Here is a 24218-nt window from a genome sequence, read left to right as displayed (position 1 = left end):
GATGTTGCCAGGCCTCTAACTTTGGTGTAGTCCATACTTGAGTTTTGAAATAAAAAGACTTTTAAGAGTGTGGTTAAGCAATCAATCTCAAATGACAGCATTGACCATGGTGTAATAAGCTATTACTGGTAATTGATCAACAGTAAAGTACCTGAATCAGTGAGAGGTGCCTCTGGGCTTGGGGACCATGTTGCAGTTGGAGCTTTGAAGTACAGTTTTAATTCTGAACATAGAATTTTAATTTTTAAGTTTGTTCATTCATATAATGTTTATTGTATTATGGAGTTATGGAATTTGATGTAGCTGATGGCAATAGACATGATTAAAGTGTGGAAGTTAATGCAAAAAGCTGTTTAAAGTCCCTGTCTCCTAAACCCCATATTTCCTCAGCCCGATGCCATTTGTTATGTGGAAGTTTAGTTGAACACAAACAGGAGTAACTTCAGTTAATGCAGAATCTGGCATAGAACCAAACATTTCTAGTTTGATTTCTTGATGTGCCTCCTGACACTGATTGGACTCTACAGAGGACTTAGTATTGGGGTAAAATTTTCAATGAGAGTTCAGTATGTGAACAGGTAGATCAGTCTGAAGACAAGCCCTGCTGGGTGTGAACAGTATTAGATTGGAGAAGGATGGTTGCTTGAAGTCCCTACAACATTTGTATAGATTAATTTGCTGACTTGGTTTTCTGCATTTGGAATTTTGATTGTGCTAAGAATTGCTGAATTGTGGTCCTCATGTCTCTTGCAAAATACTATAGGAAATTTTTAGCTTACATTGCGATGTTTAATGGACTTAAACAAGAAAACTGCATGCAATTTACATAAGAAAACTTTTAGGACAGTCTAAATATCTAGAGAGTTCATGTAATTTTTTTTTTTTTGTTTCTGTGTTGCAGTTCTCAGCAGTGGCACCAATGGTGTAAATATCCCTCCAGATTCTGCAGCCACATCACAATCACCAAGTGATGCAACATTGAAAAGTTCAGACTCTGAAGACAAGGTGAGTTGGAGAAGGAGACTCAAGGTAACAGATATAAATATTTTAGGAAATAAGGCTGGAAAGACAGACAGGGATGGCTTCTGCTATGCTAAAAGAAGCTGTTTGAATGCAGAGGCTTTGTTTCGGGAAGGCACTGAATTGGTCAAGGCTTTATAGATTAGGATCAGAGGGGAAGCCAACAAGAGGGAGATCAAAATGAACCTTCACCAGACTTGGACTGATAAAGTAGAGAAAGTAACTAATGCCCTTGAAGAACTAAAAGCTTCACAATTACAGGCCTTGGTTCTAAAGAAGAACTTTAGTACTTGGACACCTGATAAAATGGCAACATGTCCTGGTAGAAATCCTTCAGAGTACTCCTGGAGATTTTAGAAATAAGTTGCTGAGCGTATTTGCATTTGCTGGCTAAGTTGACATGGAAGGTATTTAGCTCTACCTGGTATTCACACCAAAGAATTGGCTAGAAATGCAAAGTTTGAGAGTGGCTGTCATTGCAACATCAATGAGATTGAGTTTGAGATCCTGAGGGAGCTAATAAATAGCAGAATAAAGATCCAGACTTCAGGAGAGAAGACTTCAGGTTGTTCATTGAGCTGGTTGGTAGGTTTCTGAAGGACAGCAGAGCTCATGGGAGCTCATTACCTTCATGGACAACCACCTCAGAGAATGAATAATTTATCCCAAAGTGCATGAAGCTGCGCAAGTTTGGCAGAAGGCCAATGCGTATGGACTTGGGAGCTCCTTAAATCCAGAAAGAGACTGTGCATATATCTCGTGAAAGGAGCCAAGACACCTGAGAAGTATACAGAAGGATTGCCTGGATGTGTGGGAGAAATGGGAAAGCCAAAATTTGGCTGGAGTTGGAAATTATAGGGAATGAAAAGCTGCAAGCAAAGCTTCCTCTAGTATTGGCAGCAAAGGTAAAATGAAGGAAAATTGCAGACCTTCTGCAAAATGTTGAAGGGAACCTAATGGTGAAAAAAATCAAAAAATCTGAGGTACTCAATGCCTTTGTGTCGTTTTCTATTGAAGAGGTCTGCTGTCAGATCTACCAAGTCCTTTATTTAGGGGAAGTTTGAGAGAGTGAATTATTACAATAAATTTGCTTAAGGACTGTTTCAGACAGTTTGATGTACACAGGTCCATAGGACCAGACAGGATGTATCCATGGGTGTGGAGGGAGAGTCATGGTTTAACCCCAGCTGGCAGCTAAGTACCATGGAGCCACTTGTTCACTCCCTCCACTCAGCTAGGATGAGGAGAAGAATCAGGAAAAAAGTAAAGCTAGTGAATTGAGATAAGAACAGTTATTTAAGTGTTGAAACAGAGTAAAGTATAATAATAATAATTGTAGTGAAAAGGGGAGAGAGACAGATAAAACACAAAAAAAAGAAGTGGTGCCCAGTATAGTGCTCAGCACCCACTGATCTGTGCCCAGCCTGTCTCCCAGCAGCCATCAGCCAGCTGGAAAACCAGCAGTTCCCCCAGTTTACACACTGGGCAGGATGTTTTATGGTGTGGAATATTCCCCTGGTCAGTTCGGGTCAGCTGTCCTGGCTGTGTTCCCCCCCACCAGCCCCCCCTAGTTTCTTGTGCAACTCCCTGCTGGCAGAGCATGAGACACTGAAAAGTCCTTGACTTGGGGTGAGCGCAACTGAGCCACAACAAAAATATCAGTGCATGATCAAGATTATTCTCATCCTGGATCCAAAATACAGTGTTGTGCCAGTGTTGTACTGGGAAGAAAATGAACTCAGGGCAGGGAGCTGGGGGGTGCTTGTGTGAGACCACTACCTGTCCTCAGAGAGTTGTGGTACTGTAGTGGGTCCCAGTTACTGGGGAAGAAGAAAGCATGGCACACGTTTCCATGAATGGCAAGAAAGAGGTTCCAGGAAAGTAGAAATGGCTCAGCTCCTTCCTCTCCCTTTGTGGTGAAGGAGTCCTAGGATACGTGGCACCTTAAAGGGATTGAGAACAGTCAGCATAGATAAAACAGAGACCGACCCGAGGGTTTTTTTATCCTCTGAGATTATTTGCTTTGCAGAGAGCCCTACTTGTTGATTTTGACTTTAGGCAAGATCTTTGTATGGTCTGAAGTATCATTGTCATAACCAAAATGGAGAGAGGTGTACTGGTTGGGTGGAATTTAAAGTAGGTGATAAATTGGCTGAAGCAGTGACCTTTGTGGGTAGCAGCCAGTGATTGGAAGTCTGACAAGTGTCAGTCACTAGAGGCATTCCTTAGGACTGTTCAACATATACACAAAGGAAATACTTGATCTGGTATTTTCCTGTGAATGTCATCTTCACTTTCAACTTTAGCCTCATTGGCTATTAACATGAGGCTTAACGATTCCACATATTGTTGGTCCCTAACCTCCAAAGTAATCTCTCCATTTTTGAATATTATTTTTGCTTCTAATTGTTCCAATAAATCGCTACCCAAAAGTCCTGATGGAGCATTGGGCATATATAAAAACTTGTGAATTCCCCATTATTTCCCAAGTTTATATTTCAATGGCCTACAAAAATAAGCTCTTTCAGGTTGGCCAGTTGCCCCTTCTACCATGACATAATCATCTGTTATTGGTATTAAAGCTTTATTTAATACCAAATATGTTGCCCTTGTGTCTATCAGAAATTCCATTTCCTTTTCCTTGTTCCCTAGTTTCATTATAACCAGAGGGTCTCCTAGGGTGAGATCCTCCGGTCCACATCAGTCTCCCTTAACATGGGCAACCACCGCCCTCCCTTTTTGATCTCCTCTTCTTTGTTCATTGCCGTTTCTTCGTTCTGGGCACTGGTTCTTCCAGTGTCCAACTCTCTTGCAGAATGCACATTGATTTCTCCCTAGCTGAGGTGGTCCCTGCCTTAGTGGCCCTTGTCCACATTTCCCTTTTTCTTCTTCCCTTACTACTGCTAATAATTTTTTCATCCTACTTTGCACTTTTCTTCCTGGTTACTAAATACTCTCCATGCCTCTTCTGGCAAAGTCTCTAAATCCTGTGCTGTCGGACCTGTATCTTCTGAAATTTGTGTCTAATGTCCCCTGTAGGTTGTCCTAAGAATAAACCCACTAGATGTTGTGTCCCTTCCTCAGACTCAGGATCTAAGGTTGTATAACGACGCATTGCATCCCTTGAATGTTCTAGAAATTCAGAATGTGTTTTGAAGGGACTTTGCTTAATTGTATATAGGGCTGACCAGCTTATTGTTTTAGGAATTGCCCTTTCTAACCCCCTTACTATGAAGTCTTGACAATCCTCTAGTCTTTCCATATCACTAACATCATTAGCATTCCAATGTGGATCCTGAAGAGGAAAGACATCTCTCATATCACTCTGTGTTATTCTACAAACATCTTCTGCTAAACCCCCAGCTGCCTTTAAAACCAATTGTTTTTCTGTTTCCATTAGGGCATCCAACAACAGCTGGAGATCTGACTAATCAGGTTGATGCTGTTTAATCATAAACTTCATTTCTTTGCAACACCTATTGGTTCACTCCGATAACGTTTAGCAATCTTTTCCCAAACCTCTAAATCCGCTGTAGAAAAAGGGATTTTAACTAACATTGTCTTCCTTCAGGACTTACTGCCTCCCTCGAAGGTGCTTGTCTAATTTTCTTAGTTTGTTTCCGAGTCTGGGATGCTATAGGACCCTCTAGAGGTGCTCCTCTTGTTCACTGTTGCTGCTGGGTAGTTGGAAAGATTTAGGAGTAGTTGAGGTGGGGGATAGAATAAAAGCTGGAGTTGAACTTGAGATAGAAGCCAGAGTTGATTCAGCTGAGCTTAAAACCGGAGCTGGAGTTGAAATGGAAATAGCTTTGTTTAAAGCTGGAGCTGGGGTTGAAATAGTGGGTTTAATTGGAGTAGGGGATGGAATATGAGCTGGAGTTTGGACAGAGATGTTAGAGGGTGGAGCAAGAGCTGGAGTTAGAATTGAGGGTGAAGTCTTAGGGGGTGGAACAAAAGCTGAAGTCTTGACAGGGATGTCAGGAGGTGGAACAAAAGCTGGAGTTGGAGTTGAGGGTGAAGTCTTGGGAGGTAGAATAAGAGCTGGAGCTGGAGTTGAGGTTGTTCCCAAATTTGCTGCCCCTCTCTGCTTCCCTTGCCTTCTAGGGGGTAGTTTAAACAGATCCCCCAACTCTTGCTCCAGTGAGTCAGCTGGGTATACCTTGTCTGGGTGTGTGCAGCATTGGTTCATGGAGCATGCACTACAGCACCATTTCAGCCTCCCTCTGCTAGCGTCATTATCTTTTTCAAGGGCCAATACAAAGGGGTCAGATGGAGCCCTGAGTCCACAATCCCTCTGCCGCTCAGAGTGATTCTGGCTGGAGAAAAACAGGTCAGCATACATCACCTCTTCCCATTTCTGTTCCTGTCTCAAAAATAACATAAGCTGTAACAAAGTCTCATAATGTAGAGTTCCAGTTGGAGGCCACCTGACCCCCTCTTCCAGCCTATAAAGTGGCCACCACTGTGTGGAAAGTTTCACGAGGGTCCTTTTATTTTCTATCCACCCATACCCTACTAGTTCCTTCCAGTGTGCCAAAATACACCCGAAAGGACAACTTTTGGGGATCTCTACTCTGTTTGCTTCCCATTGCTCCCCTTCTCCTTAACAAAACCAGCACTCTACTCCAATCCTTATTACCGCCTCCTTTGCTTCTTGTCTTGCTTCCATCCAAACCTGGCTTCACAGATTTGTACAGTCCTTTCCCAGTCTTCTTCTTGCATAGCCCACTGCTCAGGTACTAAATGTGACTTTCCGCACACCAGCTTTAAAATCCTTGATTCTAGATCAGCTTGATCAGGGAGCTGTTGACACTGGGCACACTCTCTGTACCAGTTAGCAGAAGAACAGTAATAATGTCCTGCACAAATCTTACACTGCAGAAACACCCATGCACAATGCCAACCTTGAGATGTACCAAAAGCTGCAGGAAAATTCCCACAAATGCAAGCTATTCCATTCGCCCCTTCTTGACTTTCTAAATTCTCTGCAGCTGGTTGCTCCCAATCCAAAGCCACTAGTCCCCCAGCAGACATCTGATATAAACCTTCTAAATATACTCTCTCATTTCCCCTGTCTATCCACCAGTTTACTGAATTCACAAACTCCCACGAGTCGAGCCCAAACCACTGAAGCAAAGGACTTCCTCCTATCTATCTGGCCAGATTGGATTCTCAGACCAAAACTACCGCTAGTATAATTACAAACACAATCCCCATACCTAAAACCACAAATAAACTCTTACCAAAGGTTTCAAACAAACCAGTTTTACTACTTCACACTCAACACGTGCCACAAAAATACACCACAACTCCAAACATGATTACAACATCACAATCTTATTATTTCCGTGGGAAACACTTTGTGCAGTCTAACAATATACAAACACACTACACTAAAGCACTCAAGTTCTATGTTTTAAATTCCACAAACATAAACACCTGAACAGCAAAGTGCTGCCCCTATAATTTCTCTGAGTCCTTTTAAAGTGAACACTGGGTGTTACTGTAAATTCCGTCCCCCATAACGAAAACACATGCACAGACACACACACAGTCACAACGGGGAGGGGATTTATTAAGGATCATGCACCCCACTCACTTTGTTTTTCCCTGGCTGTTTCAGTCGCCCAAAAACGGAACCAGAGGTCCAAACTCTCACTTGCGTTGTGCTAACAGCATGTCTCAACAAACACTCCCACAATCATTCTGATAGTCAGGACACATTCACAGTAGCATAACAACTTCAGACCAGGATTTGCCCTTGTGACTGCTAGCCCCACTTGCTACCAGACTGAGCCCTCTATGGCGAAAGAAATGTCTAACTCGCCTTCTGTCAGCAACAAAAGCCCAAGCTCTGTATTGCAGTTCAACAACCCTTTCTGCTCATGACAACCAGATTTCAACTGCAACTTCAGCTTGCAAGCACACTACAGAGGCACAAGTGGCACATGGGATGTCTCCCATGACTTAGCAACGGCCTTTCTTGACCACACGTACACCTTACAATGGCCTTTCTTGACCATGCGTACACCTCACTACTTAAAACGGTTTCAATTTATAAACATACCGTTTTGTCTGGAATTTTAGTAGTCAGGGGTCCTTGTCTGCTGCTGGATGAACAGTCCAGGCAGTGGACCCCACTCTTCCAGGAATATCCTGGGGATGCCCCAAGGGGGTCCATGACCCATGCTGGTCTCACATCCAAGCAGAGTCTCCTCCTGTCTGGCTCGCCAATTGAATTGTTAAAACCAAAGATCACGGACAAAGACTCTAACTAAAGTTAGAAAGTAGTACATTTATTACGCCATCGGGGGGGGGGGGGGGGGGGTGTCCCTGACATGCATGACCATACCACACATGCCTTCTGTTTATTTCCCAAAATGAGACATGTGCATAACCCCAGCACCTCCCATCTCTGCTCTGTATTAAAATGAGGTTATTAGTCCTTCACACGTGTGCAATTCTTCTCTTTAATTGGGTTGGTGGTCTCTAATTGGGTCAGTGGTCCCCGGGATGAAGTCAGGAAGGTCTTTGTCAGGTCTCTGTAACCCTCTGGCACCATTCTAGGCCCCCTGTTCTGTGATGGATTGCCATGGAGTCCAGGTGCTGGGCATTGTTCTACTGGTTTCAGTATGTTCCTATAATGGTTCACTTGCTCCATGTCCTTCTACAAATGAGCTCATCATATAACAATTAGCTTTAACTTAAGCATCTAATAATCATTAACCTATCATTGGTGTATCTAACTTCAATATGAATTGGTTCCAACCCTCAGCTAAAATCTTAACCCTTTAAAATCATGATTGAGAACCAGACTACAAAATGTAAAGCTGCCACATGGATTTTTTGAAACTTGATAGGAGATCTTGGGCAGCCTAATATAAGTTTGAAGTTGGTGCTGCTTTGAACACAGTTTGGAGCAAGTGATTGTTAGAAATTCCTTCGAACCTTTACTAGTCTGTGATTTGCTAAGAAAAACGCTTAACAACAGAGATATTATTTAAATGCAAAACATGTCTTGTAGATCTGAAAGTGTTATTGGCTTGTCATTATAAATGAATGTGTGACTCACCTTGTCATAAGGTGTTTTTATTTAAAGAAACTCAACGTCTTTGGCTACATTTTTCCATTTCTTTAGGCAGCAGAATGTCAGAAAAAGGAAACCAACAATACTTCAGATGATGACAGCTCTGAGAAGGCTGAACTAAATGTACAGCAAGCATTTGTTTTTGGGCAAAATTTACGAGATAGAGTTAAGGTAAACACATTTGTTCTCTTGACTAAGAGTTTATGAATATATGTAAAATTAAAAGCTGGGAACACAGCAGAGTTGTCTGCTTAATAAAACTAGTCTTCTGGACATTTAATAAATGAATTCTGTTAAGTAACATAAGAAGCTTTTTTTTTAAAAAAATGCATCTACTGCAATAATGAGTAATGGCTAAAGCTCAGTAGAATGTAGTGTCTTCTCTTACTTTCTGAGTTAGAATGAAGTTGAAATGTGGTCCTAAGCTGCTCCCGTGCAACCAAGACTTCACAGAAAAGATGGAAAAATAGGCTGAGCCTGGGCTTAAACTTGTGCATAGAATAACTGAGTTGGATTGTTAGTAGTAGCTCCTGTTGAACACAGGTTTGCTCAGGTTTCCTAGCATGATAAAAGAAGGTGTAATATTGGGATATATCTTGTTTTATTGTAGAAAGCATTTGTGGATGAAACTTTGTCTTTAGGAAGAATGAGTTGAAAATTTTGTAATTAAAATTATTGATATATACTTGTTCTTTTTCTAGCTAGGAGATGAAAGCAATGAAACTGCTGATGTGCCGAATGCTGGCTTTCTGACATCAGATATACCCCCTGCAACTAACTATTTTCTGCAGTACATCAGTTCCAGGTGAGACTACAGGGAAACCAATAGAACAGTTCTCCTTGCTCTTTATTTTCTTTATTGAATATTCTTTATGATTCAGCTCTTTATGCAGGATCTGGATTCAGCTCTGGATGCAGGGCTTAGACTGGGTCAGTGGGGACCCAGACTTCTGAAGAATGAGGTGGCAGTCTTCAGATCTGGGGGAATCCTCAATCATCTCATCAAGGGAGATGCGTTTGATACTATCTATTTGACCACATCCTCACCAAAGCCTCTTCAGAAAACCAAAAAGCATGACATGAGAAGTCTTCTCATGAATGATCAGAAACAGTGATAAATTAAATTTGAGCTGCCAGTAGAATCTTGAGGAGATCTGCACTGTATTTGTGTTGTTCAGTAGGTTTCATATATGATATGGGTAAAAGGAAGAATAGTTAAATTTTTTTTTCATGATAATAAGCTTTTCAGAGTGGCCTGTATGAATAAGTAGGAGCCTAACTGTGGGAGGTTACTTCTGATGAATAACAATAACATCGATAACATCAGAAGAAATGTGATGTATAGGTAGAGGTAGCCAGGAGAAAACTGCTAATCCTGTCTTATGTAGTGATGAGCTCTGAGGCTAAAGTAGTGATAACATGAAATCTGTATCTCTTTGAAGATGCTACCTTAGTAGTGGTCAAAAAAATGAAGTAGTGTAAAGAATAAGAAAACAGAAGATACAGCTGTGAATTCATGGAAAATGTGAGGGGTAATCCCACCAAGAGTGATGAAGCAGAGCAACATTTCTGCTCCTGGCATAAGCTGAAATTCAGATTGAGGCAATGAAATAATTGTAGGAAAAGCACCAATACATGCTTTCTTTGTCCTTATATTCAGCATTTTTAAGATACTGTTGTTCACCATAGAGGCAGTAGGCAGTTTTGCAGTCAATGAACTTTTCAGATGTTGCGCTGGAGAGGTAGAAAACACCTTTGCCCTCTTGATGCCAGATCAGTGTGTTTCCAATAGACACAGTCAGACTTGTTCAATCAGATTTGGCAGACAATAACTGCTAGTATGTGACCTTAAAATACTGGAATATTTTTTCATATTTTTCAACTCATATCACATCTACTGTCATTTCATTTGAGTCTTTACTTCAGGAAGATTTATTCATGATGAGTCAGTTGCAAGAGACCTAGATTTCTACTTGTCCTAAAAACAATAGTGTCTCTAAGGGGAGTTGGCTCTGGTTTTCAGCTGAGATGGCAAAGCATTATGGTAATCAACTTGTAAAAGGAAACTCCTCCCTTTGTGTAACACTGTCAGTTCTTTAAAAACTGTAAATGTGCTAGGTGGCATGGCAGATATTGGTAGGCCACACTGAGTTCCTTGTCAACTTTTGGAGCTCAGAACTGTGGTATTTAATTCCCTTAGGAGGTAAAGCTATCTTCCACTGAGGATCTCCTTTGTTCTAGGAATCTCCTTAATCAGAAGTAGCAACTCTACATGTACAATTTAAAGGTTTGTTTGGTTTCACTTGAATCATGTAGATGTGAATCCCCGTTTTCCAAACTTGGTGAAATGCACGTAGGCTTGATTCAGAATGGTCTGCTTTTGTATGTTCACTTTGTGAGCAAGCTGGTGTCTTAGAAAGGTATGCCTGATGGGAAGGGACAGGAACAATGACTTGTTAAGTCTTTTGAGTCTGTAAAAGAATAAAACTCTTGTCCTTCCTAAATAGGATTAAAAATTTGTTAATAAAAATACTAATGGGAGGGAGATGTTTATTCTATAAGGAAGAAATAAAGGCTGAGATTTGATTGTGAAACTTCTTGGAGAGTCTGTATTGCAGCTAGACTGATAAAAGGCATTACTTATCCCTGCTACCTTTGCTTCAGTTACGATCTTGCAAGTGCTTTTGTTTCCGTTTTTTCTGTTTCTGAGAGAATTGGCCTAAGATGTGTAGTAGTTCAAGTTTGTACATGTAGACTACTGTTTAAAAAAAAGTATGTTATATGATTAGACAATAAGCCCTCACTTAGCGTTCAGCATTGTTTTGTATGTTAATAGTTATCTGACGGGGAAGATTTTTACAGAGACAAAATCATTTGTTGTCATTCTGAGAGAATTCCTGTTCTGTAAAACTAGAATATGCTTTCGTGTTAAGTTGGATTAATTTTTACCTAGGTTTGTGTCAACCAATGCTTTCTTAAAGCCAGTGACAATCACTCACTTTCTGAGAAATTTTATTAGTAGAAAATAAAAGAGGTATTATTTTCAGCCTTGTAAAACCTGGCTTATTTATTGGTTTTTTTTTCAGTGTAGAGAACTCTACCAACAGTGCAGATGCGTCTAGCAACAAGTTTGTTTTTGGACAGAACATGAGTGAACGGGTCCTAGTGAGTATCCACTATGTATATGTTGTAATTTTGCCAGCAGTTTGTTAGAGATTCTCACTCAGGAATTTTGAGAGCCTTTAATTATACTTCTCACTTGAGTATGGGTTTTTTTCAGTGGTTTCCTTTGAAGGTAACTTACTTTGAATGCAGCACAGGAAGTTCATTATGAGCTGTTGTCTGCCCAGCAATACTTTCCAGGATTTCCCTTTCAAGCTCTCAGTGTAAGGAGATTCAGTGCCCTCTCCATAGTACATGTGGTTCTTGCACCCAAGCATTTTATGGCACAGCTTGTTGCTTTAAATGGCTATTGGAGTATAAGTATTAGACAGTATTTTATGTTTTTTGTCCTCAAAATTGAGAGCAGTTCAGTAATGTGACTCCCCCCAGGATTGAATTTCAAGCCCAGCAGTAAAGGAACTGCCTCAGGACTGAGGTATGATTCTGGAAATGCTGTTTATGATGTACCAACCTAAGGAATAACTTCTAGTACCTCACTGTTTCCTGCTGTTGTTTTTATTCCTGTGCTGGAACAAAATGGAAATGTTTAATACTGAATGTTCAGACCTGTCTAACTACCGAGCAGGAGTTCAGTCAATTATGCCATGAGTAGCTGTAGCTGAAATTGACTTGCTGTGTTGAACAAAGCAAGTCAAAAAGCTTCAAAATAAGGATTGAAATTTGGTATCAGTTCAAGGGAAAATAATTTGAACTGTTTTTTAGGTCACACTCCATTCAGTTCCTTGGCTGACAGTAAGATAGTTTTGACTGTGAAAGCATGTTGTCTAAGATTCTTTTTTTGCCATATGGTTTATAAATACTAAAGCTGCCCTCAGTACTTGGTCACTAGTCTTGTTTAGCGGAATTAGTGTATGCTTTCTCTCTTCTTTTTACCTCCTCTTATTTCTGTGATAGAGTCCACCAAAATCAAATGAAGGTAGTACAGAGAGTAATAAGGAGAATGCTGCTACAGAGTCTGGGTCTGAATCGTCTTCTCAGGAGGCCACGCCAGAAAAAGGTGAAAAACAAACTATTATATATAATGGTAGTTAATTCCTTTTTAAATTACTGTATTTTTCAATATCCTGTTACTTTTCAAAAACATAAGATTTTTATGTTGCCTTTACTGTCTCCTGTAACCAAGAGTTACAAGACTGAGTGTGGAAGTTGCTGGATATAAACATGTGCAGGCTGCACTTTCTTTTTCATTGTCAGTCTGTGGTTGTGGGAGTATCTTCAATGGAATAAAATTAGAGGGAATTAACAGAACTGGTAATAGGACTTGGTAAAGAATGTAGGAGAAATGTGGCAAAGTTTTTTTTAACAATTCTGTTTTATTTCAAGTGACTGAATTTCTGGGTCAAATGTGTACTGCATTGTGTGGGTGCCCCACATGTTGCTTGAAGTCAGAACTGTTTGCTGGATTCTGTGACTTCATATTGTCAAGATATTATGGAAATTCTGGGAACCGTGGTTTTTTTTTCAATAAACTGCTTGCAAGCCCAAATGGAAGTGAAAAATTAAGTGCACTGTCCATGTGTAGGCACAGCTGGCAAGAGTATCAGTATTGCTGGAGCATCTACAGATAAGCAGGTGTCCATGCAAAGGTTTTGAACTATTGCATGTAGGGACAAAACTTCTTGAGAATTTATCTATTTCGTTCCTTATGCTTGTAAAACAAGTATTAAAAGACAAGCTTTAACTTCTGCTTTAAATTTCAATCCTTTTTTACGTGTTCTATTGAAGTCTGTTTTCTATTCATTTCAAAAGGTCTCAAAATTCTGTGTGAGACTTTTGTATATTTTACAAAATTTTATGCTAATCATTCTCAGACTCTCAAAATGTTGTTCAGCTAATAATATTTCAGAATCACTGGCAGAGTCTGCAGCAGCCTATACTAAAGCAACAGCAAGGAAGTGTTTATTAGCGAAGGTAGAAGTGATTACTGGGGAGGAAGCTGAAAGTAACGTGTTACAGGTAAGAAACGGATAGAGGAGCTTTGAGTTTGTGGGGATTCATATGGATGTCTGTCACAGTAACAAGTCCACAGATAGGCTGGATTTAAATCTATACAGGGGACCCTCAGCAAACCCTGTTCCAGCTTAGATGCAAGCACACCACTGGCCAGAGGTCTGGGCAGAGAGAGATCCCAACCAATCAGCTGTCTAAACCAGGAAGTTTCAAACCCACTATATAAGCAGGCCTCCATAATAAACAATTGCTGTTATCGCCTGGATCTCTGAGAGTTTGTATTGTCCCTGTCTCTGACCAACGGCCCCATGTAACAGATGTCCAGTGAATGCATACCATCTGATTCCCTACAATTCAGCCTTCCTCTATATCTCTAATGTATTTTCTTGTGTTAAAATGCAAACTTTAGCTATTTATATCAGATCCTTATTTATTAACTTGTTATCCATTGTTTTTTAATTTCCTCTTTCTGAATAAATTTTAGTGTATAAGCCATCCAGGTGTATCTTAAGCATACTTTCCTGAATCCATCACATAGAAGCTTCTATTTTCTGTGAGACAGTTATTTGAAAAAAAATTTAAATTAATTAAATATTTTAAAGTTCTTTAATTCTTGTACTACTGAAGATTTTCTAAAACTAGGAATGGACTATTTATGCCAGTAGTCTAGTTTCTTGCAAAACAGAAACTATATCACAAACACTCAGGAATTTGGTTTGAGATACTTAATTGAATTAGTGATGGTGTAGAAGGATAGTTGGTCATGACTTGGACTGCTGATTTTAATCGTGATATATTTAACATTGTAGTTATTCATTAACTTAAATATACTTGCTAACTCCAGTATATCCTTAAGAAAAACATGCAGGGTTTTCATATAAAATGAAGTGGTATATGTATTTTTTCCCATCTCTCTTTATCCTCCAATTATAGTTTGATTTTTTCCTTGAGATATTTTATTTCTCAGCATTTGAACTGTGTTATTTTCAAGGATAACTTTTTTATTCTTACAGACATGATGCTCTATTCTTTTGACACCAAACAGTTGCACTATCAGTATCTAATGCCTATCAGTTACACTTGCATTACCTTACGAAGTGATACTCTATAATGTTTATCTTCTTGGACTTCTTTTTACCACACATAAATTGGTCTTTAAGTAGTTCTTCTGGTGCATCTCTGTTTCTATGTAATTCAGAAATGTCTGGATGCTTCACATAATTGAACAAGAAACTGAAGAGATAAGAATCCTGTTTCACTTAGGAAAACCACAACTTTTGGCGGTTGTGTTTTTAAATTACAACATATTCATGCAAGTCAAGTCCTCTATTAAGTATACAGCTTGTGTTGTTAAATTACAACATATTCATGCTAGTCAAGACCTCTATTAAGTGTACAACTAATATGTTGTAATTTAACAGACATCTTGCCTAACTTTAATTCTTTTTTTTTTCTTGTGAAATGTAATGCATTAAAATTCCAAGTGGGACTTGTAAAAACAGAACTATGTTAATGTTGCAGAAACATACAGAGCTAGATGTTTTGGCGTGAAGAAGATGAGAAATGGAGGGAATGAAAATGGAAGTATCATTTGCACTTAGTGCATGCTCATCTGTGGGGAACTTGAGGGGTGATGGTTTGAGGTATAAAGCCTCAGCAGTAACAGTAAAGTTGGATTAGAGAGGGCGATACAGAGTAGAGATGTTTGGCATGGAAGAAAAAGGGAGCTTGTAGGTCAAGCTCCTTCAGTATTCCTACTGTTGGAATAAATACATACACACCTTTTGAATTTTATAACCTCTGAACCCTCAGTTAATAAAGTCAGTTACTGATGACTCTGTATGGTTCAGGCTTTGATAATGAATTGATAATGAGCTAGCATGTTTGTTCATCCTTTGCTTCCTTAAAGGAAGAATTTTGCTTTGCTTTCATTATATTTGCTGGGTCTTCCCAGAAACAAATAACATATTCAGTGGTGCAGTGTGTACCTAAGGTTTTTTAAAGAATTGACTGATATAAGGCAGTCTCTTATGACATTAGGTTTCCTCTGTGAAAATTTATATCTTACCTGAAAATTACTTGTTGTTTTGATCTTGAACCCTCTTATTGTTTAAAAATATATAGCTTCTTTTAATAAAACTTGATTAAAACAGACAGAATATTTTGAGAAATTTATTGCAAAAGAGAGGATGATTGTTTTGGTTTCCACAGCTATAAACAATTAAAAATTCCAGTATGAAATCTTAATTTTTTTTTAATCAACTGTAGGTGACTAAGAAATATATGATTACTTCAATCAACCACTATGCCATAGAGATATTTTCTGTTACAGATTCAGTGCAAGCTGTTTGTATTTGATAAAAGCTCTCAGTCTTGGGTGGAAAGAGGTCGAGGGCTCCTGAGACTCAATGATATGGCCTCAACAGATGATGGAACATTACAGTCTCGACTGGGTAAGAGGAACCAGGGGAAGTGAGATACTGGGTTACAGTCATGCTATTTTCATAAGGTTCTTCCGTGACACACAGCAACATTCACTTCAGTTTGTATTAGCTCCAGCAACTCAGTAGCAGTTTGGACCTTTTCTTTTGCTTCGGTTAGTGAATACTGCCTGCAAAGAGGGTATCTTCATACCCTTATATTGCAGCAGATGTTCCAGTTACTTTTTCCCCCAATAAAAGCAAGCCATGTTTAGTAACTAGAATATTTGCATAGAAATTTATGGTAACATCATTCAGATCTGGCTGTTTTGGATGGGTCGCTTGTGATGAGGGAAGTCTGAATAGTGCATGATTGTTCAGGCTGGCAGGAATGTGCATTAGCCTGAGATTAACTGCTCGGATACCACTGCTGAACTTTAATGTATATAAGGCTTCAGACTAAATAGCTTTAGATATGATTAATAGCCTTGTTGCAGTTTAAGCCCTGCCAGCAGCCAAGCCCCGCCAGCAGCCAAGCCCCTTGCAGCCGCTTGCTCACTCTCCCTCCAGCAGGATCAGGGAGAGAATTAGAAGTGTATAAAAGTTAGAAAACTCTCCGATTGAGATAAAGGCAATTCAATAAAGAAAGCAAAAGTGGTGCATGCAAATTGCAAACAAAGCAAAACAAATTCAGTGCTTACTGTGGGCAAGCAGGTGTTCATCCATCTCCAGGACAGCAGGACCCCATCATGTGTAATGGTGACTTGTGAGGACAAATCCCATCACTCTAAATATCCTCCCTTCCTCCTCTTCCCCCTACTTTATATCCTGAGCATGGTGTTTTGTGGTCTGGAATATCCCTTTAGTCAGTTTGGGTCACCTGTCCCAGCTGTGTCTGCCTCTAACCTCCCACATACTTGTCACAGCACAGCTGGTATGTAGCTGGACAGATAAATATGGCCATAAACAGACATCCAATTCGGCTTGCCTAGTTTGTTGTAGAAAATAAGTAAAGTCCCTAGGTGAGCAATGATAGGATAGATTTGAACTCAAACAAAGAACCCCAGCCAATTCCATTCAATCCTGAATGCACACATACCATTGGTCAAGGAGCTAGGCAGTGCAGAGACCCTGACCAATCAGTTGTCCAAGCATGGGAACCCCCTATAAAAGGGGATGTCAAACAATAAACCGAGCTATTTGTCACATGATCATTGGTAATTTCTGTTGTACCTGTCCCCAACCTATGACCATAACGTACTACAGACTCCCATTGTCCTCATCAGTGTAGTAGTATGAAAAGAAAAAAAGGCCTTGGCTCTGTGCAAGCACTGCTCAGCAGTAATAAAAAACATCTCTATATTATCAACTGTTTGTTCTCTCTATTATCAACTGTATGCTCAGCACAAACCCAAAATACAGCTCCATAGCATTGACTGGGAAGAAAGTTAACTCTACCCCAGCCAAAACCAGCACAAGCCTACATTCTTCTCATTTACAGTTGTGACAAAAGCCTAAGAGGGCTTATTTGTAAAAAGACTGAAACCTTTTAGAGTAGAAAGTGCCTTGACTGTTTTGAGCTTCCTGATGTGTCTTTTTCCACCTAACTGATCTTGTAACTTGGCTTTAGTGATGAGGACTCAGGGGAGTCTCAGGTTAATCTTAAATACCAAGCTCTGGGCTCAGATGCAGATCGATAAAGCCAGTGAGAAGAGTATCCGGATCACCGCCATGGATACAGAGGACCAAGGAGTTAAAGTTTTTCTTATATCAGTGAGTACTGTTTATGCTTAACCATCCTACTAAAGTTGATGCTTACTTAAACTGTAGCTGAGGTAGCATTCCATTTTTCTTTGCACCCTACAATGTCTTAACATCACCCTTGCCCCAAAGACAAGGCACTTGGCAGATTTCCTTGTCTAAAAATTCTCGCTAGTTGTGAACAAATGCCATATCAAAAGCTACCCTAGGAAGCCATGTTGTTCAAAGCATTGCCCATGGAGTCATGGGATCTGTTCCACACATACTGAAACTCTAACTATAGTGTTTCATGCTGATTTTCTGATTTTAAAAAAATCAGAATCTATTTATCTATTTATCTATTAATAAATCCTTTATTAATATATTTTATGCAGTAATTTAACCAAAATTGGATCTAGTGGAACTTTCAGCACAGGAAAACTGTCATTGTCTGCAGTGCGAGAGGATGAATAGTTACCCACTGAAAAGGAAACACTAAAACTGTCAAGAACATCATATTAGTACTTAAGGTTTACACATTGTAACTTCGATTTTCCTTTGATGCAGAGTATTAAAGCAGTAACAGGATAGCGAAAGTGATTTCTGTGCTTACTAAATGGGGAACGGCAATCACAATTAGAATTACTAAAACACTCGGGATCTGATCATACAGTCAGTAAGGGAGAAAAGCTCATTCCCTAATGCCTGCTAAAGCACTAACAGATTTGGAGAGGTCTGAGAACATTCTTTTGATTTGCACTGATTTTACACAAGATGTGGCAGGGGACGTTCCTAGGGATCAGAAATTGAGAGCATCAGCAAATGGTCAGCTTTCCCTGTGACATTAAGTTTGTAGGGCTGGGATCTGGAATACCAAAATTGAACTTAATGATACCAAATATTCATTGATGAAGGAAAAAAAGTTAAGTTATTGGATAAGTTTTTCTCCTTAGTTTTCTATTTTTGAAAGTTTTGAGTTAATCTGTCATAAGGTTATTAACTCTTGATTTTAGTATTGATAAAAGGTATCTTGTTTGGAATTACTTTTTCATTTCAGCTTATTGAAGGAGAATTTTGCTGATACAGAGTTGACAGATTCAAGTGTCAGATGGGGGTGGATGTAAACTATTTTTTATGAAAGAATTTGGGGAAACTATTTTTTATGAAAGAATTTGACAGGTAGTCAAAAATGCTTCCCTCTGAAATAGAGACCGTTCAAAAAAAATTTGAATAATTTCCTGTCTGTTCATTGAGTTTTGTCATTATATCTCATACTGAAATTTTATGCCAGTGCCTCATGAAACAGTTGGATTGATTATGATTATAATGTGTGAAGTTGAATTATTGACAGGCCAGCAAAAATCTGCAAGATTTTAATTGAAGGTCTTTTTTATATGAGCTTTTGGGAGGTGTCAGGAAAGCTATGTGATTTCTGTGTGAAGAAGGCTATATGAGATCAGCAAATACTGGGTATGTTAGCCAGAGAAAGTTGGAACTAAGCAGAGGAATATACTCTTACTACCAGAATTCTCTGTATCTAATGTCCTGTGTGTACCACAGCCCATTCTGACTGGTTTAAAAAACACTTCATGAGAAAACTAAAAAGTATATTGTGAAATTTGGCATGACTGGTGTGTATTATGTCATCTGTGTTTTATTGTGTTATAATTCCATGCACCTTTTTCTTATTTCTGAATATTAAAAAATGCAGGCAAGCTCTAAAGATACAGGGCAGTTGTATGCTGCATTGCACCATCGGATCTTGGCCTTGCGCAGTAGAGTGGAACAAGAGCAAGAAGTCAAGAATGTAGCACCTGAGCCAGAGGTAACGCAGTCAAATGAGGAAGACAGTGATGATGATGATGTCATTGCACCTTCAGGATCAGTTGGAAGTGGTAAGTAAGAAATGGTGTTTTCTGTTTTCCATGCATTTTTTCTGTGTCATTTCTTAAAGCAGTCTGTGCTCTTTGTGTATGTCTATGGAGTAGGACTATTGCATGGCTTTCCTTTTTGAATGCAACTACTCTTTGCTTCTTCTCCAGCCCCTGTGCTGCCTCTGAGATGCCACAGTTTAGCAGAGGTTTTCTGTGCTTTTTTTCATTTACAGGATTTCTAAGGGTGGTTCTGAGTTTCATTTTTGCCTTCATCATGGCCAGGAGTTGCACATAAAATCTGAGATGACTCAGGATCAGTAGACAGCATCCAGACTGACTTTTCAGTAGAGAGCTGTTTGGAAAGCAGAAGGCTTACAAAGGGGCAGAGTGTAATGTTTTTTATTGTGCATGAGGAGACCATAATTTAAGAAAAATAGTAGTCTTCAATTTGAGGAAGGCTTCCTTTTGTAATCTCAACTTGGAAGTCATCTGTGCTTTGCTTTCTTGTGGCTGGGAACATCCAGCCTTTGACAGTCCTCCATCCTGATTTACAGAAGGGGAAAACAAAAGGAATTAATATGAACAAAAGCAGTGGGAAGATCGAAGAGCTTGGAAAGTGAGCTTTTAGGTTTTGGGATGCTGCTAGGATTCCTGAACTAGATTAATCAAGAACATAAAATTCTACAATAGACAAATTTAGTCTGGAGAAGGCCATATGCAAGGTAGGGGAGGAGGAATTCTACAGTTCTCATCTCTCATTGAAGAATTGAATCTGAGACTTATGTAGGCTACTTGGGATGGGTCTCTTACTGCAAGGCAAGAAATAAAAGATATTTCTTATGACCAAGAACTACTTTTATTGTTTCAGGTCCTAACGATGAAGGTGATGGGCAGAACGTTGGCAGCACATAGCAGATGTGAGCCAATCTGCTTGCAAGGCTGCTATGAACACCATCTTGCAGGCATCTCTGGATACCCCAGGCCAGCGATTATTTCAGGCAGTTTTGAAAGCTCCAGGACTTAAGAACTGTGCATCTCTGTTCTGTTTGTTTGGGTTTTTGGTCTGGATCAGTAGATTCCACACAAAAAATAGCAGACTTGGAAACTACCTGAATGTGGTTTGGGACGTTGAAAGCTCATCATATTGATGAGCAAAAAAAAAAAAAAAAATCCAACCCCAAAACAACAAAAACACAAAATGCAACCACCCCCAACCATTTCCCCTCTTCCTTGTAATTAAAATGGCACATTACAGCTTGTCACAGCTTTTCATTGGGAACTTTTGGCTGTTTCTTCAGTAGTTCATGTCTTGCACGTCTCCAAGATAGAACTTTTCGACACGGTTCCAAATTGAATTCTGCTTTTATAATCCCTACTCCCCTTTACACAGAGGAACCCGGTCCTCACCAGCTCCTATGCTCACTGGCTGCCCTTTTGAGTTCCTTTATTTTGTTTTTTGGATTGTAGATGGGGCAGGTTATGTTTTTACCTTTTAATCCCAACATAGGTTGTGGATGTGGACACCATTGTTTGCTGTCTAGTGGGTTTGTAAACAGAAAGAAACAAAATGTTGTTGTTCACCAGAAAAGCTTTTTTAATGCGATAAGAGACTTTAAAGTCTGCAGGACGTTTTGCTAACTCCTTTTTTCTTCCCACTTCATTATTATTTTTTGGGGATTTATATTGTGGTGAGACTTTTTTATTTTAGTTTTTCAATAAGATGCTCTTGTGTGTTGAAAAAGTGAAACTATTGTTTTGTACTGTTCTTTTCTGTTACTATTTAAGGGAGAGCTAAGCCACTATATATAATAGATGTTGCATACAATTTTTCTTAGAAAATTTTGTTTCTGTGGCTACAGTAAAGTGCAGGAGGCATACAGGTTACACCTTCAGAAAAGTTAATGACAAAACAGCTGTTAGCCCTTGGAAGAATAAAATAGGCTCATGTAATGAGTGCTGCCACCCATTAAAATAAATCTGTATAATAAAGCAGCTCTCATTTAATGGCTTGATTCAACAAGCCATTTAAGCACTTGTGTGACTTAACTGTAAGTGAATAATCTTACAATAATCTTACTGAAGTCAATGCAACTCTTCATGCTTAAAGTTGAAGACATTTTTTTAAATCTTGCTGAATTAATGGCCTTAAATAGAAAGTTTAACTTCTAGACCCTTCCTGTCCCTGTTCCATTTTCTGAAGTCTTGCAGCATGAAGAAAAAGGTAATACTCCAGCCTTGAGTAGTTTGGGCTGAAGGTTACTGTATTCTGTTCCACCACAAATAAAAGCAAAAATGTGGGTTTTTTGTGTGTAATTCTGAAGTACTCCTACTGTAACCATAACTCTTTTTTTTTTTTTTTCCTTTGGATGTTTTTTAATCATTTGAGCCTTTTGTGTGAAAGTTGAGTTTTATTTTCTTATTGAAACATATGGTATGTTCTTCTTGTCCAGCAAGGTTGGATTTTGGTAGTCACCAGGTCACTTTCACTTTAAATTCCCCAAATTGTTCTATTTCCTTTATAAATAGTTTGCTGATAGATAATTTCTGACTTGCATGCTTGCTCTTTTGTAGGTTAAGGATCTAAAACGCATCACCTAAAAGAAAATGAAAGGGGAAGAAGCATTTGACGTAGCATGAATTGAAAACAGAAACCCCGGTTATAGCACAAAGTCAACTTTGAAATTTAGCATTCAAATAGCAAAACAGTCCATATTGCCTCTATTTTAATGAAACACTTTTCACTGGCAGTCAAGAACAAGTCTTCCCCTATTTTCTGTTGTTAACCATCACTGAAGACTGATGCTGTTGGGGCAGAGGGTGCTTTCCCTTTTCCTGATAGCCAGTTGAAGGAACATCTGTGATTTCTTTTCTGGCAGTTGAAAAGGGCTAATGATAAGCTGTGCCAGTGCATCTTGATCTCTTTGGATTGTCTGCTCATGCCTTCTTGCATTTTGGTTTTCTTTTTTCCTCCTTAGGGTTATGGCGGTTCTTACCAATGAACAGACCAGTTGCTGAACCCCCTACTCTTGCCATGCTTCAACAGGAACATGGCAGATTCCTTAGTATCCACCACACAATTGTTTCTGCATCACAAGGTCTGGGGACTTTCAAGTAAGTGATCTGCATTTTGGATCTGGGACCTTTTTACATTGTTGAGATATTCAGATTTAAACTACTCTTTTCAAAAACCCTTGCACCGTAAAGATGTTTCTTGTCAGCAGCTTGTTCATAAGGAAAATTAGTAAGGTGTCTTGGCCCGCACGGCCTACTTCTGCAAAAACAGGCATTATTTCCTGGTCCCAGGCTCTATGGTGTCCCTGCTGAGTCTCACTTTGAAGTGTTTTACCTAAAATGCAATTGATGGTGCATGAAGATTCAGAAATACTGAGTAAGCATGCTTGCTTTGGGGTTTGATGGTACACAATCACCTACAGCTTTCTAAAAATTTTGGCAACTATTTACTGATGCAGATTTTATTTTTAGCTAGAAGCTTTGCGTAAATGTTTATAGTGAAGGCAGAAATATTGCTGTGCATCCCGACAGAATTGTGTTGCTGTGCATCCCAACAGAATTGGCAATGGGTTGAGTTCAGGCCCTGCCCAGCAAGATACCAAAGGTAGCCAAAGCAAAACCCTGACTTAGCTCTCTGCTTTAAGCCTTAGTAAGCCAGTGACAGGCAAAACCAGATAATGCCCATGTGTCTCAAAAGATATATGTAAGACTGTCATATCAAAATGTACATGGGAATTACATTAAAACCTGTGTCAGCAAGCAAGCAAACAAAACACCCTGAGCCCCGCGTTGTGTTTCCTGTACCGAGCAGCAGCTGTTCAAGGGGAGGGTAATGGTGACCAGCTCTGCTGCCTTACAGCAGTCTTCCCCTTGATCATGCTTGTGCTCCATCTTTCCCCTTAGGCCTCCTGTTAACTTTTGTGTGGTGTTGACAATTCCTGTATAGCCTGTTGGCTGCTGACCCACACAGGCACAGCCTTTCAGGTTTCCAAGTGGAAAAAAAATACTGAAGAGTGTAGTAAAGTTGAACATGCTTGCTGATGACTCAACAGTGTACTCTGGCAACCAGGAGGGCCAGCCATATCCATGGGGGGCATCAGGCCAACTGGGTGAGGGAGGGGATTGTGTCTCTCTGCTCTGCACTGGGGCAGCCTCATCTTGAGTTTTAGGGGCAGTTTTGGTCACCACAGTATAAAAAAGACATTAAGCTAATAGAGAAGTGTCCAAAGAAGGGCCACAAGGATGGGGAAGGGTCTAGAGGGGAAGTTGTATGAGGAGCTGCTGAGGGCACACTTGGTTTCATCAGCCTGGAGAAGAGGAGACTAAGGGGAGATCTCAATGCAGTCTTCAACCTCCTCATGACGGGAAGTTAGGGACAGGTCTGTACACTCTCATTACCAGTGAGAGAGCTTGAGGAAACAGCATGGAGCAGAGTCAGGGGAGGTTTAGCTTGGATATTAGGAAGTTTTTCACTCAGAGGGTGATTTTAGAACTGGGATGGGTTCCTCAGGGCAGTGATCACAACACCAAGCCTGAACTCAAAAAGCATTTGGACAGTGCTCTCAGTCATAGGATGGGGTTCCCTGTGCAGGACCAGGAGCTGGATTTGATGATCCTGATGGGTCCCTTCCAACTCATCGTGCTCTATGATTCCATGAAAATGTTATTAGAATGGTGATGTCACTGAAACCAGAACTAAGCCTCGTATCCATAAAATGAAAAAAAATATGACACCCACAGGAAGCACAAGCATTAAGGTAAGAGAATGTTGTCATTACAACATCTTTCTGTAGTCCAGTTCCCAGTGCGTTGCTTTAGAGAAGACAGGGCAGGAAATGATCTAATGAATAAATGAGTCCTCAGCCATCCTGCACTAGAACTAGGATGGGAGGTGACCAGATTGTTAGAAGCCTGCAGGAATAAAAACCCTCC

General features: G+C 39.8%; 1 protein-coding gene across 4 annotated transcripts in view; it reads left to right on the top strand.

Annotated features, from left to right (window-relative positions):
- The window catches only part of RANBP3 (RAN binding protein 3), a 63866-nt gene that overhangs the window by 35413 nt on the left and 4235 nt on the right, over window positions 1-24218 (top strand). For 3 of the 4 annotated variants that reach the window (XM_053965620.1, XM_053965619.1, XM_053965617.1), the window contains 10 exons: window positions 902-1005; window positions 8159-8278; window positions 8809-8912; window positions 11194-11272; window positions 12185-12287; window positions 13122-13246; window positions 15573-15693; window positions 17291-17433; window positions 19112-19295; window positions 20143-24043. In XM_053965620.1, coding sequence (XP_053821595.1) covers window positions 902-1005; window positions 8159-8278; window positions 8809-8912; window positions 11194-11272; window positions 12185-12287; window positions 13122-13246; window positions 15573-15693; window positions 17291-17433; window positions 19112-19295; window positions 20143-20186 — 1127 coding nt within the window. In that variant the 3' untranslated portion in view covers window positions 20187-24043. The remainder of the gene's footprint in view (window positions 1-901; window positions 1006-8158; window positions 8279-8808; window positions 8913-11193; window positions 11273-12184; window positions 12288-13121; window positions 13247-15572; window positions 15694-17290; window positions 17434-19111; window positions 19296-20142; window positions 24044-24218) is intronic. The other variant, XM_053965618.1, reaches the window with a different exon arrangement.

Source organism: Vidua chalybeata, chromosome 27 (genome assembly GCF_026979565.1).
Source record: "Vidua chalybeata isolate OUT-0048 chromosome 27, bVidCha1 merged haplotype, whole genome shotgun sequence".
Lineage (NCBI taxonomy): Eukaryota > Metazoa > Chordata > Aves > Passeriformes > Viduidae > Vidua > Vidua chalybeata.
The sequence above is the reverse complement of the archived record's forward strand: the minus strand, read 5'-3'. Positions and strand labels throughout refer to the sequence as shown.